The sequence below is a fragment of the Anolis carolinensis genome, chromosome 4, assembly GCF_035594765.1.
Source record: "Anolis carolinensis isolate JA03-04 chromosome 4, rAnoCar3.1.pri, whole genome shotgun sequence".
In the NCBI taxonomy this organism is placed as follows: Eukaryota; Metazoa; Chordata; class Lepidosauria; order Squamata; family Dactyloidae; genus Anolis; species Anolis carolinensis.
The window spans coordinates 101884312-101903967 of NC_085844.1; the positions used below are offsets into that span (position 1 = coordinate 101884312).

The 19656-nt window shown below is 41.0% G+C and overlaps 1 protein-coding gene across 7 annotated transcripts in view; it reads left to right on the forward strand.

Annotated features, from left to right (window-relative positions):
* trio (trio Rho guanine nucleotide exchange factor) overlaps positions 1 to 19656 on the forward strand; it is a 446368-nt gene that overhangs the window by 376072 nt on the left and 50640 nt on the right. For 5 of the 7 annotated variants that reach the window (XM_062979400.1, XM_062979398.1, XM_062979404.1 and 2 more), the window contains 4 exons: positions 3747 to 4045; positions 4771 to 4941; positions 10856 to 10951; positions 12273 to 12421. In XM_062979400.1, the coding sequence (XP_062835470.1) occupies positions 3747 to 4045; positions 4771 to 4941; positions 10856 to 10951; positions 12273 to 12421 (715 nt within the window). The remainder of the gene's footprint in view (positions 1 to 3746; positions 4046 to 4770; positions 4942 to 10855; positions 10952 to 12272; positions 12422 to 19656) is intronic. The other 2 variants (XM_062979401.1, XM_062979399.1) reach the window with 1 other exon arrangement.

Genomic DNA, 19656 nt, shown 5'->3' on the forward strand with positions numbered 1-19656 from the left:
AGCATTCTTCTTCCTCGTCACAAAATGACAGAATGGGCAATGCTGTGGATCTCTTGAAACAGAATCTTGAGTAATATTAAATCTGACCAAAAGATAATTTGTCTTTCTGTAATCTACATGGTAAAGTCTAGAAACAGAATTCTTTCTGTTTATCTGAAAAGGGAGCTTGAATCTGTATCCTGTTTGAGTTAAAAAGGAAAACCTAATACACATATCACTCAAGAATGTAAATTGAGTATTTTCTCAGTGGAGAAAGGGAGCATAGTTTCAAAGAAAATGAGACAAACATCTTGACTTCTAATATTATAATGGTTAGGGCAGCCTTCCTCGACCTCCTGCCCTCTGAAATATAGTTTCCATCATCTCAGCTAGAACATTAAATAAATGGAAATTATAGTCAAGTTAATTGGATAGCATCTAGTTTGAGGACAGCTAAGTTATGGAAAACACAGCATTAATTTTTTTTCTTTCAAATTTGAGTAATGTGACATCTGTATGAGTCTTAACTGCAAGTTCTGAGTGTTGTATTTTCTTGATAGAAAATGATTACGAGAGAAGTGCAATGAGACCTTGGTATCTGTTGGGGTTTGTTTCCAGGACTCATGTAGATACCAAAATCTGTGGTTTCTCATTCCATTATACATGGTGTACCTTATATAAAATAGCAAACAACTAAAGCAATTACTAGAGAGAGTCCGAGGATCAATGAAATGGCAAAACGATAGAGCAGGGGTCCTCAAACCTTTTAAGCAGAGGGCTGGTCCACAATCCTTCAGACTGTTGAGGGGCCGAATTATCATTTGAAAAAAAAATTGCAAACAGATTCCTATGCACGTGCACATCTTATTTGTAGTGCAAAAAATAATTTTAAACCTATCAGGATTTCAGTGGGAAGTGTGGGCCTGCTTCTGGCCAATAAGATAGTCAAGTTAATTAAGATTGTTGTTGTTGTGTGCCTTCAAGTCATTTCAGACTTTGGGTGAGCCTAAGTCTAAAACTGAGGACAGGGGCCAGGTAAATGACTTTGGAGGGCCGCATTCGGCCCATGAGCCTTAGTTTGGGGACCCCTGCAGTAGAGCATGCCTACACATTAATGTAGTACTGTGTGAACTGCAAAATCAAGGGGTTTTTTTGGATTTTAAAAAATATTCTTGAGTCGTGGTTGGTTGAATTTGTGGCTTCAGAAACTGAAGTTTGGAAGACTGACTGTTCAGGAAAATCAACCTGCAACCAGTTACCATTCACGCAGAAGTATATAGCAACATGTCTTTGTAAACATGTTTGTCACATGGAAAACGTTATATACTGTGCTTTAATTGAATGTAAAAATCTCCCCTCAGAGGTAATTTATTTCAGCTTTAAAACATACTTAAAGCTGAAATAAATCTCCACACTGTCAGAAAAGTGTTTATGTTTACCTTCATAAAATATGCTGGCATGTGTTCATGGCTTTTATAAGAAGGGATAATGAAGTAACATTAAGGATTAGTCCTAACAAGCTGATAGTATATTTTATGTATTTTGCTATTCTGTAGCACACTTTTATAACTGGCTTATCAAACAGAAGGAAGAAAAGTGCTCATGTAGGTGAATATTGGCATTGGGAGATTTGGATTGCATTTCTTTTCTTTGAGTAGCAACTTGCTTCGTCAGCTATTAATGATAAATGATTTTCCAGTAGTAATCATGCTACAACAGCATGAATGATAACGCTAACCTATATGAAGCAGTGTATATGTGTACTGTATTTGGCTGGGAAAGAAGTGGTGAGAAAGTAAGTCTGTTTCATTTGCCGGTATATTTCCATGGGAGGAAATATATGTTCTTGATAGCCATATCTTTAAAATTATGTCATCTGGAGCTGAACAAGACAATCAGACCAATTCCTTTCATTCATTAAGAGACAGAACATGGTTAAGTTTAAAACAAAACCCAAAATTGGGTTTCTTAGTTTTGTATCAAGCAATTTGATAGTGCCAGTTGCTTGGTTGGGAATATTTTATTGCTAATTTTAATAATATAATATCTATTATGCTTTCACTTCATTTTTTTAAAAATTGTGGACTTCATATGAACTTTGACCTCCATTAGCAGAGGCACATATGGAGTTGCACTTCAGACTTGAGAAGAGAACAATACATTATCCCTTGGAGGGTTTCTTGATAGTCTAAACAAAAGTGAACCCTTGAGTAATCTGATAAAGGGGTAAGAGAGTCCCATAGGCTCATCTGGTGTCTGTATTTATGACTAGTTTTATGAACCTGGACAATACCTTTGGCTAAGCTTAGATGGATATGAGGTCCATTTGAAGACTTAACAAGAGGAGTAAATGCTTATCTTCTAAATGGAAAATGAGAGAATAGCCAGGATCTTCATGAAAATTCATGGGACTTTAAAAGAGATCATGTATAGCAATAACCAAATAATCAGCTGTGTCATCACTGTCCTTCTCATCCTTCCCTTCCCTCCCCCCAAAAGTATGTTATCAATCTATGGTTCTGCGACCATTATTTTGAATATTGTTCATGTCTAAAATACTAATTAATATTTTTAAGAAAACCACCACGTGCCTTGCTCTTTAGATTATGAAGATTATTCTTGGAAATGGAGGGATTACAATGCTGGTCGCAATCTCAGCAGACAATAGAGGGGACGACATTCATTTTTAGTGGGTTATGTAGAGATTCACTGCTTTTTATAGCTTCCTACCCTTCTCTGTCACTTGTACTCCATATATAAATTGTACAAAAGATGTTTTAAATTGAGGAATGAATTATGTAGAATTTATGTCACCATTCATTGCTTACCCAACTTATACAGAGAGCAGAATCTGGAGAGCAGAATTATCAAGGTTGATCCTGGATACTATATGGTCATATGTCACATATCGTGGCAAAAACCTCCTATCTCATGTGGTGCTTTTGTGTCCAGGAAATGATAGGGTGTTAAGCAAGGAAGCCTCAATCATTTGAGTTCCCACCTGGAATCTAAAGTGGGAGAATCATTACCACCTGAGTAAGAACAAGGCTTCAGTATTTTGCTGTTTGTTGCATTGCATAGTTCAAGAGCTAGGAGGCATGGCACTGTATGCATTAATGTTGTGCCACCTGCATTGTGATGTAACAATAACATACTTACCAGCTGTTGGGGCCGGGCTGTGGCACAGCTGGTTAAGTAGCCAGCTGCAAGACCAAGAAGTCGCGAGTTCGAGGCCAGCCCGTGCCAGGGTGAGCACCCGACAATTAAAATAAAAAATACCCCCTGCTCGTTGTTGACCTAAGCAACCGAAAGATAGTTGCATCTATCAAGTAGTAATTTAGGTAACGTTCTGCGGGGAGGCAAATTTAACTAATTTATGACACCATAAAACTCGTCCAGCTCCCGTTTGGAATGAGGAAGTATCCATCAAGATGCCACAGTGGATGATGAAGCAGCTGCTCCCCTGTGGCCGAAATCGAGCATACCCTCAGGAAGCTGGAATCTGGAGAATGTTAGATTGCCTCTGTGTCTCTGTCTTATATGGCATTGAATGTTTGCCATTATATGTGCACATTGTGATCTGTCCTGAGTCCCCTTCGGGGTGAGAAGGGCGGAATATAAATACTGTAAATAAATAAATAAATAAATAATATCATAGTTTCCTCACTGGTTTTCTATCTAGGCATTGCACAGTTGCTAATGAGAGCTCTCATTGGCCCTTATTTTTTTTCCCCTTTTACTGAAAATGTTCCTTTTTTGCCTTACAGATTCACTCTCAGTTTCCAGCAACGATGCCAGCCCTCCTGCCTCAGTGACATCACTCCAGCCCCATATGATTGGGGCACAGAGTTCCCCGGGTCCAAAGCGCCCTGGCAACACCCTGAGGAAATGGCTCACTAGCCCAGTGAGGCGACTTAGCAGTGGAAAAGCAGATGGCCATGTGAAGAAACTGGCCCACAAACATAAGAAGAGTCGAGAAGTCCGCAAAAGCGCTGACACCGGTTCTCAGAAGGACTCGGACGACAGTGCTGCTACGCCACAAGACGAAACCATTGAAGAGGTGTGGGTTCGTACTGTCACTGTGTTTTATTCTGAGATTGACTGTGGCATAGTTTTCTAACCAAAGTACAGACTAGATAGACAGAGACAACTGGAATAGGATGTTACATCTTCTTATCTGATTATTCTTCAGAAAAAGGCAGGCATTGACAGAATCCTAGTCAGTAGAGAGAAATTGTGAGAGCTATCCAAGGATGCCAAGTTACCTACATTTGCTCTACAGCAGTGGTGTTCAACCTGTGGGTCCTCAGGTTTTTGGCCTACAACTCCCAGAAATCCCAGCCAGTTTACCAGCTGTTAGGATTTCTGGGAGTTGAAGGCCAAAGACATCTGGGGACCCAGGTTGAGACCTACTGCTCTACAGCTTTTGTTTTTTGCAGTTTAATAAAAGTTTTCTATATTTTTATGATAGAACCAATTAGGAAATGGCATCTATAACCCAGGGACAAAAATCTTGTTACATTGTGTAATGTGTTTCCATGACCCAAGCAGAACGTTGGGAATGATTACTTCATTCACCAGAAGGTTAAAATGAGCTGAACCTTGCCAAATAAATATTATGAGAGTGGAAGGGTCTGCAAAGAGCTCATAGGTCTGGGAATTTTAAAGTAGGAAGTATTGCCCTACTGGGTAAGTCTGTTGTGTTAATGAGAAAGTATCTATGAGACATTTTCAGTATTGTGTAGAGCACTAGATGAATTATTACCATTATTATTTCTATTATGTTTGCAGAGAGGGCGAAATGAGGGCTTGAGCAGTGGCACGCTCTCCAAATCATCTTCCTCAGGCATGCAGAGCTGCGGAGAGGAAGAAGGTGAAGAAGGGGCTGATGCTGTGCCACTTCCACCTCCAATGGCAATTCAGCAACACAGTCTACTCCAACCAGACTCTCAGGATGACAAGGTAAATGAAATGAAAGCGAACAGCTCTGTCCATGACAACATAACATGACTAGAGTTCAAATCCAACGATGTCACACCCAGCACATGGCAGAGAAATATGAGCTTCAAATGAGTAGCCTTGGAAGTTAGTAAATGACTCACATGTAGAGGACTGTTGACAATACATTTTTCTGCAAGAGCAGTGCAAAGTCTGTATTAAGAAAATAGTGATTATGCATAAATTATGCTACAAAAGCATATCTGTATAATTTAGTTTTGCTTATTTCTTCATGTTGCTGTCATTAATAATTCTCATTTTACTAAACAATCCTGATCTGCGACCGTACTAATAAAACTCAGTTCAATTTTACTAGGTCTTTGAAAGATACACAGCTATACCAGGATAGGAAAACCTTGTCCCCAAATAGTGGGAATACTAGTTAGCCCCTTCTCCAACCTCTGAGATATAAGCCAGCATTACCCATGCTCTTCTCGGGATGTCTTCTCATCACATTGCTCTCTTTGTAAAACTGAAACCTGTGCTCAGTGCACATACTGTACTCTTAATATACATTCATAGATGTAATTAATGCAACCAGATCTATAGAATCCTAACACAGCTGCTCCACCCAGTTCAGTATTCTAAAGGCCTATGTTAAAAAGGAAAATTGTCTCTACCATTCTGAAGAATGGGGACATATGATCAAGTGGGTCTTTCTGGACTTTAAGAATATCATCGTATTTCATGCATCTCTGTGACTTGCTAAAGCCCTTTCCATCTTAAAAAATACACCAAGTCTGTTCACCCCTTCTTCTTTATCTCAAATTAGGAGGCTTCATATACGCAGTGTTTCTTCTTTGGCGTGACATAGCTAGGTTACTCATATGTTGAATTTCGTTAATCATTCAATGGACTAAATAAACACATTTTATCTTCCCTCATTTTTGTAAACAAACACTTGGTACTTTTTCTATCCCGTTGCATGATTATATCCTTGAAAGCTGTTTTTCTCCCCCTTCTATCATTCCCCTTTTTGGACCATCTGTAAAAATTTAAATAAAAACTTCAGATCTGGTTTGTTAGGAGGGGTTTTTTGGTCAGTAGAGCAGTTTTTCAGTTCCAGAAATTTCTGTTACTAATTTTATATGTTGGTATGTATAGTTTTTAAAGTAATTTTCAAAAACCTGTAATATATTATGTTTTAGAAGACCATCAGAATTACTACAAAGGTAAAAACATATTGGGCTTGTTTGAAAATGAAAATAAAGAGCATCCACAGAGCATTTAGGAGCCCCTGGTGGCGCAGCAAGTTAAACCGCTGAACTTGCTGACCAAAAGGTCAGCAACTCAAATCCGGGGAGCAGGGTGAGCTCCCATTGTTAGCCCCAGCTTCTGCCAACCTAGCAGCTCCTTACATAAATTCCCCAATAGCTCAGATGAGATTGATATACTCACGTCTCATTTGGTGTTTTAGCATCCTTGAATGTTATTAGGAGGCGTGAGAAAGGATCAAGGTGGTCTTTACGGAGACAATCCACAGATCTGATCTCAGTCTCTGTACGATGTTTCTTTACTACTTGATTCTCCCAGAAAGAGGCTTTTATTCAAACCAGCTTGTATCCCAGAAATTTGGAAATACTCCACAATGCATAGTCAAGATCAGATTACCACATATACGTAAGCATTAAAGGTAAAGGTAAAGGTTTCCCCTGACGTTAAGTCCAGTCATGTCTGACTCTGGGGGTTGGTGCTCATCTCCATTCCCAAGCCGAAGAGCTGGCGTTGTCCGTAGACACCTCCAAGGTCACGTGGCCGGCATGACTGCATAGAGCGCTGTTACCTTCCCGCCGGAGCGGTACCTATTAATCTACTCACATTTGCATGTTTTCGAACTGCTAGGTTGGCAGGAGCTGGGGCTAACAGCAGATGCTCATTCTGCTCCCGGGATTTGAACCTGGCACTTTTCGGTCCACAAGTTCAGCAGCTCAGCGCTTTAACACACTGTGCTATTTATGGAATCTTGTGGATTCCATAAATTGTTTCTCTTTGTTGGAAGATGGTCTTTTTCAGACAACCACGAGAAGATATTTAAGACATAAATAGAACTTAAACTGCACATAGAAACAGATGAGTTAATTAGCTTCTAACTTACTGAAAAATATAGGATTTAATTTTCATCCCCCGTCTATGCCATTTATGTTTCTTGTTTTTTTTAAAAAAAAAACTTTAAACTGTCCCTGCTCTCACTTATTACAAGTTCTGATTTGCGTACAAATTCAACTTAAGAACAAATCTACAGAACTTAACTTCTTTGTCTATTTCTCTTGTTTTCTCTTGCTCTTTCTCTCTCTGAGTTACAAGCTCTCACACTTTTGTATGTCTTTAGTTTTGCAGGAAATACTTATTCCAAAATAGGAATACATGTTCTGCTTAACATATTTAGTGATGTGGGACTTGAGGGTAATTTTTTAACATGAACCCCTGACGAGTACATTTTCTTGGCAACAGGCCACCTTTCTCAGTAAAGCAGATGTTTTCAGCAACTTTGGTTTCTTTCTTCAGCACTCTTGTGGTTCTCTCCTGGGGAGATTAATCATTGTTAAGGTAACCACATCCTGGATAGCAGTGGGGATTTCCTGCCTGCTCAGTGAAATGGACTCCCAGAGTGGATAGAACAATGGTAGAACCTGTCTTGAAAGATTCCAGTGTAGAGAAACAAAAGCCCAGTCCCTGCCCCCCAGTCCTCTCCAAGCAACGCCTAGCATTTTTCCTGACTTCATTTTAGTTTGCTTGTTTTGCAAGCAAAAGTTTTTGGCCAAGATCTACGGCAGTGGTTCCACCTTTGGTCATCCAGGTGTTTTGGACTTCAGCACCTACTGTTCCTAACAGCTGGTAAGCTAGTTGGGCTTTATGAGAATTGTAGTTCAAAACAACTGGATGACTAAAGGTTGGGAACAACTGATCTAGGGTTTCAGGATATCCAGTGCACAAACAAAGGGCTACCTTTTGCAGTTCTGGGTCCAACACAATTGAGGAATGCTCTGCGCATGCTTTCACAGAAAACCCTTTGTGTATATAGCTACCAACACATTTTTATCAGGTTTGAGGTCATGCTTATTTTGGTTAAGATATTAACTTACATTCATACCAAAGATTAAACTCTTGAAACTATTTATCAGTCTTTGGGAAAAGGTTCCTTTTCTTGTATGCACAGGAAGCTTTTGGAACAAGTGTGGATTTTGTGCATTTTCTTCTTCTTCCCCATTTACTTTCATTATACATGGATAGAGATCACGTGGCCCTTGTCTAATTTCTATTTGCACTGGGGAGTTCAATGAGAGACGTTGCTGTCCAACAACATGTTATTTTCCCCATACATGGTTTCACAGTTATAATACTTTATACAAATTCTATTTATTTATTTATTTAGTATATTCATATACCACCTTTTTCACCCCTGGGAGGGGGGGGACGGGACTCAAGGTCGTTTATAGCATACTAATGGCAATAATTCAATGCCAATATACATATAATAGAAAAAAATCATAATAACTAAACACTGACATATAACTATCATTCTAAACCATTAATCGTAGGCATAAACAACATTTAAACACTAAGACAAAGCATAAAAAACATCCTAATATAAATATTATAATCACATGATCCAAAAAAGCATGTTCTGATCTAGGAGTTCATTCCACATGCCACTGAAGAAGTACTCTGGAGCCAAAAGCATGTTCCCAGTTTTAGCATTTTCAGAAGTACAATGTGGGAAGCAATATCTGAATAAAACTTCAGTTTTTGTACTGTGAATTTATGACAGAGAAGTCTTTGTAGCAAAAGCATGTCCATTCATACCAATCTTGTAGCACAGTGTATAGCAGCTGATTAACTGTTGATTATATTTTCAAAAAGTAAGATATTAGTTCCCATAAGCCAGTGATGGCACCCATGGACTGCCTGTGTGTACTTGGACCTAACTCGTGGGCTGCAATGCATATGTATATGACCTTCTTACAGGATGCTGTTACATGGATATTTTAAGAAGATATTAGAGAGCTGTCGCTAATTTTCCTACTATGTGATGTTGTAGTGATGTACCTGTGGGGATTGCTCTTTTTTCCTTTTGTTCTGTATATCAGTTGTGAAGCAAACACAAATATTAGACAACATTTTTACCCCCAACTCCTACACCTGGAGATATGGGGCAAGTTTGTTGCATGCAGGAGAACTGGGCTAAAGAACTTTAAAGGACTGAAATTTTGTGAAGTTATGACATGTTTCTTTTTTTAAAAATCCAGAGTGGGACTGAGTACTTGACACCCTTCCCTAAGATCTGGAGGGAGGGGGTAGCTGTTAATTGTCTCTTAAAAGAAAGAACCACAGTATGCATTGTAAATCAGAATCACCAAAGCCTTGTAGTGTATACTGTAGCCAAAATTTTTATAAACAGACTGACTAGTTCCAATGTTTTTGTAGGAAAGGGAGGGACCTTGATTTTACATCTCCCATTGTGTTCAGTTGGCATCCCTGTCTCCAGCTGTGAACTTTATTGGGCCATGTTAATTTATGTGTCACTAAATTGTCACCACTAGAATACAATCTGTGGTTCTTCTGTTTGGTAGCATCATTGCATTCTTCATGAATTGTGTTTAAACTGTAGCTTCTAAGTTTTCTGCCTTTTTCATTAAAATTGCTAAGACAGCTGCTATATTAATGCATAACTAATTGTGTTTTTTTCTTTTGTTGTTTTTCCTTTTTTAAAAAAAACCCTCCTTCTTTAGCATTATGTTGATTTATGTTCTCTTTCTGCTTTGGCTCAGTTTCCCTACCTCTCCATTTAGGCTTTCTTGTGTGTTCTTCACACTTACCCATTCCCAGTGTTCTGTCTCATTGAAGCCAATTACAGTACACTAAAATCTGCATATTATCATTTAAATTATGGGGGGTGGGGCTGATCTTCTGCCTCCCATATAGAAGGTTGAATAGATCGTATCTGGTGGTTGAATGCGTCCATCCAGTGGTGAAGAACAACTTAGCCTGTGTTTTGCATGATGTACATCTGTGCTGTCCTTGTAATATGAAGTAAAGTTCATATTATTGTGCCTTGTTTAGCTTCCAGTTATTTAATGATACATGTAATCTGCAAACAGGCTCGCGTGTTTGCTAATTACTGAAAGTCAAATTCAGTGGCCGCACTCCCTCCCAAAATCCTTTGCTGTGAACTCCTTTTATCCTCAGTTGCAGCCATAAATTGGCATCTTGTAGCTTTTGAGGCCAGAGATCTTCTAGACTCTGCACTTACCTTTGGGGAAAATGGATGGCACAAGGAATGGTGAGCAAAACCACCCTGCTCCCTTGTAGAATTATCAATTCACTGTTAGTTTAGTAGTCCTAGTCTGTCCCATGGTTTACTTTTTTGTGGTTCTTTTTCCTGTTTCTCCATAATTATTGGTGGACTTTGGAGGGGTGGAGAAACGATCTTTCGATAAGTGAGTGTGTCTAGTACGGACTTTGTGTAGTCATGTTCCAGAACATGGCCTTTATGTAGTCATGTTCTGGAATATGGCCATACAGCCCAGAAAACACACAACAGCCCTGTGATTCTGGCCATGAAAGCCTTCGACAACACTTTGTGTAGTCAGTTTGATAGGCTTTTTATGAAGACAAATGTTAACCAAGAATATTTCCCAGAGTCTATCCCAGTATTATTAATAGTTGAAAAGATGAAAGAAGTTTAACATTTGTCAGTACCAGAATTTTGTTTAACATTTTTATTGTACTGTTGATAAATGAAGCCATTTTTAATAGAAGTGGAGAGGTGTTTCATTCATTAAAAATAATATTTGTAAATAATATTGTATATCATGTATATAAACTCAAGTTGAAATCATGAGTGTCTTCCCCCACCCTCTTTCACATTACTATGCAGACATCTTCTCGGCTATTGGTGCGTCCTACTAGCTCAGAAACTCCCAGCGCAGCAGAACTTGTCAGTGCAATAGAGGAACTTGTGAAGAGCAAAATGGTGAGTATGTTTTTATTGGCTTCTTTCGTTTAATTCTGGAGTTTTTCCAACTCATTGGCCTGCTGGGTATCATCCAAGCACCAACCACATTCAGTTTAGGCCAGTGATTCTCAACCTGGGGTCCCCAGATGTTTTTAGCCTTCATCTCCCAGAAATGGTAAATTGGCTGGGATTTCTGGAAGATGTAGGCCAAAAACATCTGAGGACCCCATGTTGAGAACCACTGGTTTAGGCATATTTACTATAAGAGTAGCAGAGTATTTCTAGATCAGGGGGAAAATTGATACCTTTTTTTTTTCAACCCATGGGCCCGGGAAGCTTAAAAAATTAATTGGGGGGCAACAAGTCTTCCATGTTACCTAGCCCATTGAGATGCCTGATCAGGTCAGACCAATAGAGCTATATTGCTGGAAATGTTTCTGATTTCTTTCTCCTTTTAAAAAAAAACATATAAAGTTAGTAACTATCACCAGTTCTTGGACTAAAAATGTCACAGGATGGCTGCAGAGGTGAATTGGTTTCTTCTGTACAGACTTCAGCACAGGGATCTTTCTTGAAAGGATCTCAATTATGCAGATGAGTTCTCTGCCCAGACTCTTGGAATTAGGCAAAATTAGGCAAAATTATGACTTCATCAGATGGCTGCCAGAATCGCCATGCATTGTGGCGAACCCGGTGGTGCCCATCTGGGGGCGTTGGGAACCCATCACCCCATGTCCCTAATTGCCCGACTCAACCATCCCTATCCCATGGGGAGAAAAGCATCAACCTCCCAGCTTTCCCCCATTGTTGCAGGTGCAACATGGGAAGCTCCCCGTGTTGCCGCTGTGGCAGCATACACCGGTTCCATGATAGTTTACCCACAGAGCCCCGCCAGAAGTTCCTCTACATCATGGGATGGGAAGTGGGGGGCTCTATGGGTAAACTATTGCTGAACTGGCGTATGCCACCAGTGTAAGCCCCATGTGATAAGGTCTTTAAACATTGCTTCAGTGACCCAGAGAGGCATATGGGTGCGGAGAGAGAGACACAGGAAACTCTCTGATCCCAACACATTGCTGCAGGTGTTGTGAGATACCCTGCAGCTGCACAGTTTACATAATGGCAGACTGGATGGGCAGAAGAGAATTCTGATATCCACATAGTGGATATAACGGTAACAATTTAAGATATTTGAGAGCAATAAATGGCCAGTGTGTTCTTTAAATAGTGTGTCTTTTAAAGGTTTTTAAATTGACTGTTCTAATGATGTTATCCTCATCCTATTAACTGTAAAATGCAGTCTAGAGAGAGTAAACCACACATATCAATTTACCCACAGGCTCTGGAGGATCGTCCAAGTTCGCTGATGGTCGACCAGGGTGATAGCAGCAGCCCATCGTTCAATCCCTCTGACAATTCACTTCTCTCCTCCTCGTCACCGATGGATGAGATGGAAGAACGAAAGTCCAGCTCTTTGAAAAGACGACAGTAAGATTGGCCTGTTAATTTTGACTTCCTGTTATTTGCTTTAGAAATGCGTATATTAACTTACTTTTTGTGTGGTTTTTAAAAACGTGTTCTAATATAACTTTTTACTCTTTCGAGGAAGGAGACTGCGTCGTGAGTACTTACATTTTTGAAGAATTGTGCTAGAAAACCTGTTAAGTTTTGCATAGCAATAATTTTCATCTACAGTCTTTTGGCTGTGGTGCTTTTAAACATTAGTGAAACCATGTATTTAAACACAAATAACCCACCGAATGGTGTCAATAATAGAGAAGATGGCCTACAACAAAGTAAATGAATTCAAGATTTAAAATAATATTATTTCAGTTATAGAAACCCCACTACAGGCAGTCCTTGAGTTACATACATCCAACTTACATCCGACTCCTAGTTACAGACAACAGGAAGTGAGAAGAATTATGGAAATTCACTCCTGGAAAGGTGATCATGGGGAAAATATGTTTCTGCTGAAGCTTTATCATCCTTGTTTTCACAACAAGCCAATTTTTTCAAAATTCAATTGTCAAAGAAACAGAGAGTGCAGTGAAAACTTCTGAAGGCAAAGGAAGCATCATGGGGTGTTAACACATCACTAAGCTATCCAAAGCTCAAAAAAATAAATGGGGGCAGGAGACTTTTTAAAAAGTAACTGTCTTACATACAGATTCAGCCAAAGAACAAACCTGCAGAACCTATCGTAACCCAGGGGCTGACTGTATGTTTCAGCTGGTGTTCACATATTGAGGAATCTTTTACAAAATCATGAGCAAGGTTGGCCTCATTGGCAAACTAATGATGTTCAGAGACAAAAACATCAATCAAGAAATGACACCTGAGACCTGCAAAACATAACAAATACCTATTCCACAAAAAAGAAAAGTGGTAATATCCAGAAACGACAGAGGATGTAAGATACATCCTGCTTCTGTATATGCACACATAGCTTTGCACATGTCACACCAATAAATAAATAAATAAATTGGAAAAGTATATACAATATAGACATAGCATTACCTTCCATTTTTATCAGCCTCACTGTTCTGTGTGCTTCAAAAATGTCTTCAGTCACACACCAATTTTATTTTTGAGGAATGTCTCTGAAATCTATATGGAGCTAAAAGTCTTTAGGAAAAAATAAAGACAGAAGTGGAGGCCAACATATCACTTTGCAATACACCATGGCCATTTTTTCAATTTAAAAATGTAAAAATATCAAAAAGATAGAGAGCATAGCAGATACCATAAGCACCAATACAAATGACCATTGAAACCAAATTAGAGAATTAGGAAAAACATTATCTGAATGGTAGCAGTACAGTAACAATCAAAATATATATGTATCAGATATTCTTTTTAAAAACACACATAGAGAGATGGAGATTTAAAATGTAATGAAAATTGCCTGTTAAATATCTTCTTTAATGGGTATTTTATAGGCTTATGCTGGAGAGCGATCCATTTTTGATATCCACATTTTATTGGGCACCCAGATCCGAAAATCAGCTAATGGAAATATGTGTTTTTGGCTAGGTAGCCGAAAGATCCAGGAAGATCCAGCCAATTGGCAGCAATAGGGAATCTACAAGACTCCCCTTTCCGTTCCTGGGATACTTTCCTTTCTTCCTTTCAAGGGAATCTGGGTTTCAGCAATGGGGTTAAGGAAGCATCCTTCCTGGGACCCTTTCCTTTCTTGCCTTCAAGGGAGTCTGGGTTTCATCAATAGTGTTAAGGAAGCATGCGCCATGTATTCCTGAATGGAAGGGAAGAAGCCCAGCAGCCACATGGGCCATTTCAGGCAATAAAAACATGGTGACTGAGCCCTTGCCGTTACGGCCGTCTGTACAAGCTGGATTGGCCGAAGGGAATCAACCAACCTGAATCTGTGCACAAGCCTAGTACGAGGGTTATCCAGAAAGTTCATTTCCTCGATCGCTCTTTTGTTTTGCAGATGCTTGCAAGGAAGGTGCTCTTCTAAGGTTTTGCAAGAAGCACACCTTTCCTGTCCCAAAAAACCTTCCTTGCAAGCATCTGCAAAACAAAAGAGCGATCGAGGAAGATCGTGCGGAAAGCTGAGCGCACCATTTGACAGCTGAGAGAAGGGAAGCCAGCCTGGTTCAGGACGCAAGCCAGGCGGGAATCTTGGGGCGGGGAGGGCTTTTCAAACACTTTTATCACTATGATAACTACCTAGATTTCAGTGGGGACTATGGTGAGAACTAGTATTTGGGTCTGGCTTTCAACTGAATATGGTAAATGTTTTCTCCTATACTTTGTTTATTTTTAATTCCAAAACGTCATGAACTTTCTGGATAGCCCTCGTATTTTATCAGCTTCCAGAAGGACATTAATCAGGAAATGAGAATAATGTCTCCTGTAAAGTATGGCGTCTAAAAAACATAATATTCTTTGCAAAGTTTTTAGAATTGTTCAGCTTTTCTCAAATGATAGCTGTAAAGACCAAGAAATCTTGTAACAAAACAGCTATGTGATTATACATACAATAGTTTTGTCATACACTTTGTAAGTTTCAATGAGAAAAATGAACTAGTACATTTAGAATTTCTTGAAATTTTGTTTCATCCTGTTTTGCTATAATTTGATTTCCTTCTGTGTCAGACACTTTTTGTCTTCTTCAGAAAGAAGGCACCCACCCAAAATATTAAAATAAGTGTGCATGCAGAATATTCCAGTTGGAGTATTTTTGGCATGGCCAAATTTCTGTTTTGGGTAAACTACACTGAACTAGGAAACTCCATTGGCACTGTTCGTATAGAATCCTGTTGACAATTTGAGTTTATTTATTACCTACATTTCTCCCAATATGAGATCTAGAGCAGATAACAAAATACAGCCAATTCTAATAAATAGCAAAAAATCAGTTAAAACTGTTATATGACAACCGTAATTTAAAACAATGTAAAACTATTTAAAACAAACCATCTAAATAGAAGTACAACATGCTGTTTTGTAGCAACATGTTACGCAGCTGAAGACTTGTCTAAATAAAAACACATTTGCTTACAAACAAAAAACCAGAGAAGGGAGTTCACAGCCCTTTCTGTGTCTTCAGCATACTTGCTTCGGGTTAATTTATTTATGTATTTATTAATTTGCTTTCAATTAAAGAGCAAGCTCATCATTGAGGTAAAGGATGTGCACACACAAAAAAACCCAAAGCCCAAAGCATTAGTGTACTGTATATACCCAAGTATAAACTGAGTTTTTCTAGTCCTTTTTAGGGCTGAAAAAGCCTCCCTCAGTATATACTCGAGTGAGGGTGCTGGCCAGCTTATATTTGGGTTGGCTTATACTCGAGTATATAAGTAATTAGAGTTGGACAGTCATATCTTATTGAAGTCTTATTATTATCTTAAATTACAGTCTGTTGTAAATATTCAAAAACATTTAACCTACTGATGCCTCAATTAATGTAATTTTATTGGTATTTATTTTTATTTTTGAAATTTACCAGTAGCTGCTGCATTTCCCATCCATGTCTTATACTCGAGTCAATAAGTTTTCCCAGTTTTTGTGGTAAAATTAGGTGCCTCGGCTTATATTTGGGTCGATTGATGCTTGCGTGGGAGCCCTGGTGGCGAAGTGTGTTAAAGCACTGAGCTGCTAAACTTGCAGACCGAAAGGTCACAGGTTCAAATCCCGGGAGCAGAGTGAGTGCCCACTGTTAGCTCCAGCTTCTGCCAACCTAGCAATTCAAAAACATGCCAATGTGAGTAGATCAATAGGTACTGCTCCAGCTGGAAGGTAACGGCGCTCCATGCAGTCATGCCGGCCACGTGACCTTGGTGGTTTCTACGGACAATGCCGGCTCTTCGGTTTAGAAATGGAGATGAGCACCAACCCCCAAAGTTGCCATGACTGCACTTAATGTCAGGGGAAACCTTTACCTTTTATGCTTGCGTATATGTGGTAATCTGATCTTGATTATGCATTGTGGAGTATTTCCAAATTTCATAGAATCATAGAATAGTAGAGTTGGAAGAGACCTCATGGGCCATCCAGTCCAACCCCCCGCTAAGAAGCAGGAAATCGCATTCAAAGCACCCCCGACATCTGGCCATCCAGCCTCTGCTTAAAAGACTCCAAAGAAGGAGACTCCACCACAGCCCGGGGGAGAGAGTTCCACTGTTGAACAGCTCTCACAGTGAGGAAGTTCTTCCTGATGTTCAGGTGGAATCTCCTTTCCTGTAGTTTGAAGCCATTGTTCCGTGCCCTATTCTGCAGGGCAGCAGAAAACAAGCTTGCTCCCTCCTCCCTATGACTTCCCCTCACATATTTGTACATGGCTATCATGTCTACATAATTTCTGGGATACAAGCTGATCTGAATAAAAGCCTCTTTCTGGGAGAATCAAGTAGTAAAGAAACATCCTACGGAGATTGAGATCAGATCTGTAGACTGTCTCCGTAAAGACCACCTTGATTCTTTCTCACACCTCCTAATAACATTCAAGGATGCTAAAATACCAAACGAGGCGTGAGTATATAAATCTCATCTGAGCTATTGGGGAATTTATGTAAGGAGGGTATTCCAGGATGCTAAAATTTGATTGCTTATCTCTGGATTTAAAATACACCCTCAAAACAAGGAAAGTCTAGACATCTCTTGGAGACCCTTAGAATCCTCCTTAGATATCTGTGGGAGAGTTCCAATTGCCCCGTTATCATTGTTAACTCCTGGTAACAATGAGGATCAGCCCAAAACACCGTATCTATACAGACCCTCATTGAAATTGTTAAATGGCTCTCTTTACTCTCCCCCACAGAAATCCCCCCTAAAGTCAAGCCTTATTTCCAATACACCCTTCACCTCCACAATATCAGACAGTTGACTAATCCCTCCAAACCCAGCTCTCCTTTCAAATACCCCTGGGGTTGGACTTCCAGGGCCAGGGAGTGCCATTGAGGTCGTATGGGGGAGGAGGGTGATATGTGGTCAGTTCCAAAAATCCAGGGAGAAGCGCAACAGTCTTTGCGACTCTGTTGCAAAGATAGACCTGGTAGCCAACATGACAGGCCCCCTGGACTTAAGGTCCTGCTGTTAAACGCCAGATCCTTAAACGGTAAAACATGGGCATGCGGATCTGGTGTGCATCACTGAGACTTGGTTGGACAAGCTGGGTGGGAGAAATCTCACCCAGCTCTGTCCACCGAGTTTCGGGGTGCATCAGCTGGCCAGGTCCGGGGGCTGGTAGGTGGGGTTGCGATGGTCTATCAGGAATCCATCTCCCTGATCAGGTGTACTGTCCCGCAATTTACTGGGTTCAAGTGTGTCCACCTGAATGTGGGTGCCCGTGACAGTTTGGGGATTTTGCTTGTGTACCAACCACAGCAGTCTCCCTTCCAGAGCTAGCTGAAGTGGTTTCTGCTTGGATCTTGGAGTCCCAGTGGCTTGTTATGCTGGGGGACTTCTATATCCATGCAGAATCCACCTTATCCGGAGCAGCTCTGAACTTCATGGTTGCCATGACAACCATAGGGCTGTCCCAAGTAATATCAGGGCCCATTCATAAGGCTGGGCACACATTGGACCTAGTTTTTATTGCGGGTGGGAATATGGCCAGTGTGAAAGAGCAAAATATTCTTCCATTGTCATGGACCGATCATCACCTGATCAGTTTTAGACTGTGACTTCAAACCTCAGCGGGAGTGGACCCATTAAAATGGTCCACCCCAGGAGGCTTATGGATCCTGACGGATTCTTGATGGCTCTTACCTGTCATGAAGGCTGATGATCCTGTCGATGCTTTGGTCGAGCTCTACAATACTGAGATGGCCAGGGCAGTGGACACGATCGCCCTGAACATCCCCTCTTGTCTTGCAGACTCAAGCCGGCTCTTTGGTTCTCTAAGGAGCTGTCAATGATGAAGAGGACGAGACGGAGGCTAGAGTGCCACTGGCGGACAAGTCATAGTGTACCTGACCGCGCACGGGCTAGAGCCTCACTTAGGGCCTACTTAGGGCGTTGAAGGCAGCCAGAAAAGCTTTCTTGACTCCCCGCATCGCGTCTGCAACAAACAGACCTGCTGAGTTGTTTTGGGTGATCGGGGAGCTTCTCCATTCTCATAAGGGGGAGGGGGTCCCCGACCACCCAGCACATCATTTTGCAGACAAAGTCGCTCAGATACGCTCCCACTTAGACGCTAGTTTGGCTGCAGTACCTAATGAGGTAACCAAGGCATCTGCTTTTTTGTTTTTGATGGATTCGTTTCAACCGGTTTAGCCTGAGGATGTCAGGGGATCCTTGGGGCTGTGAGGGCGACCACTTGCGCTCTGGACCCTTGCCCTTCTTGGCTTACTAAACTTGCCAATGTGGGATTGGTAGATTGGTTTGTTAGAATCATCAATGCTTCGTTTGATCAGGGACATATGCCATCGAGACTTAAACATGCAGTAGTAAGGCCTTGCCTGAAGAAGACGTCTCTTGATCCTATGGTTTTTAAACAACTACCGCCCAATCTCCCTTTTTTGGACAAGGTTCTAGAGCAGGTGGTTGCCACGGCGCTACAGGGTTTCCTCGACGAGACTAGCTATCTAGATCCATCTCAGTCTGGCTTCAGGCCTGATCATGGCACCGAGATGGCTTTGGTTGCCTTGGTGGATGACCTCCGCAGAGAACTTGACAGGGGGAGTGTCCCAGTTGGTTCACTTGGACATCTCAGCAGCTTTTGATACCATCGACCATGGTATCCCTCTGGGTCGACTCTCCAGAATGGTATTGGGGGCACTGCTCTGCAGTGGCTCTGCTCCTTCCTGAAGGGTCGTACCCAGTTGGTGAAGCTGGGAGACACCTGCTCGGACCCCTGACCTTTGAACTGTGGGGTCCCGCAAGGTTCTATTCTATCTCCTATGCTATTCAACATCTACATGAAACCGCTGGGTGAGATCATCCAGAGATTTGGAGCTCGGTGCCATCTCTTCGCAGATAACACCTAACTCTACTTCTCTTTTCCACCAAACTCCAAGGAAGGCCCCCATGTCCTGGACCAGTGCCTGGCCGCTATGATGGTCTGGATGAGGGCTAACAGGCTGAAACATCCTGACAAGACAGAAGTCCTCTTGGTCAGTCGCTCGACCGATCAGGGTATAGGGTGGCAACCAGTGCTTGATGGGGTCACACTCCCCCTGAAGGCACAAGTCCGCAGTCTGGGGGTCGTCCTAGAGTCAGCGCTGACACTTGATGCTCAGGTCTCAGTGGTG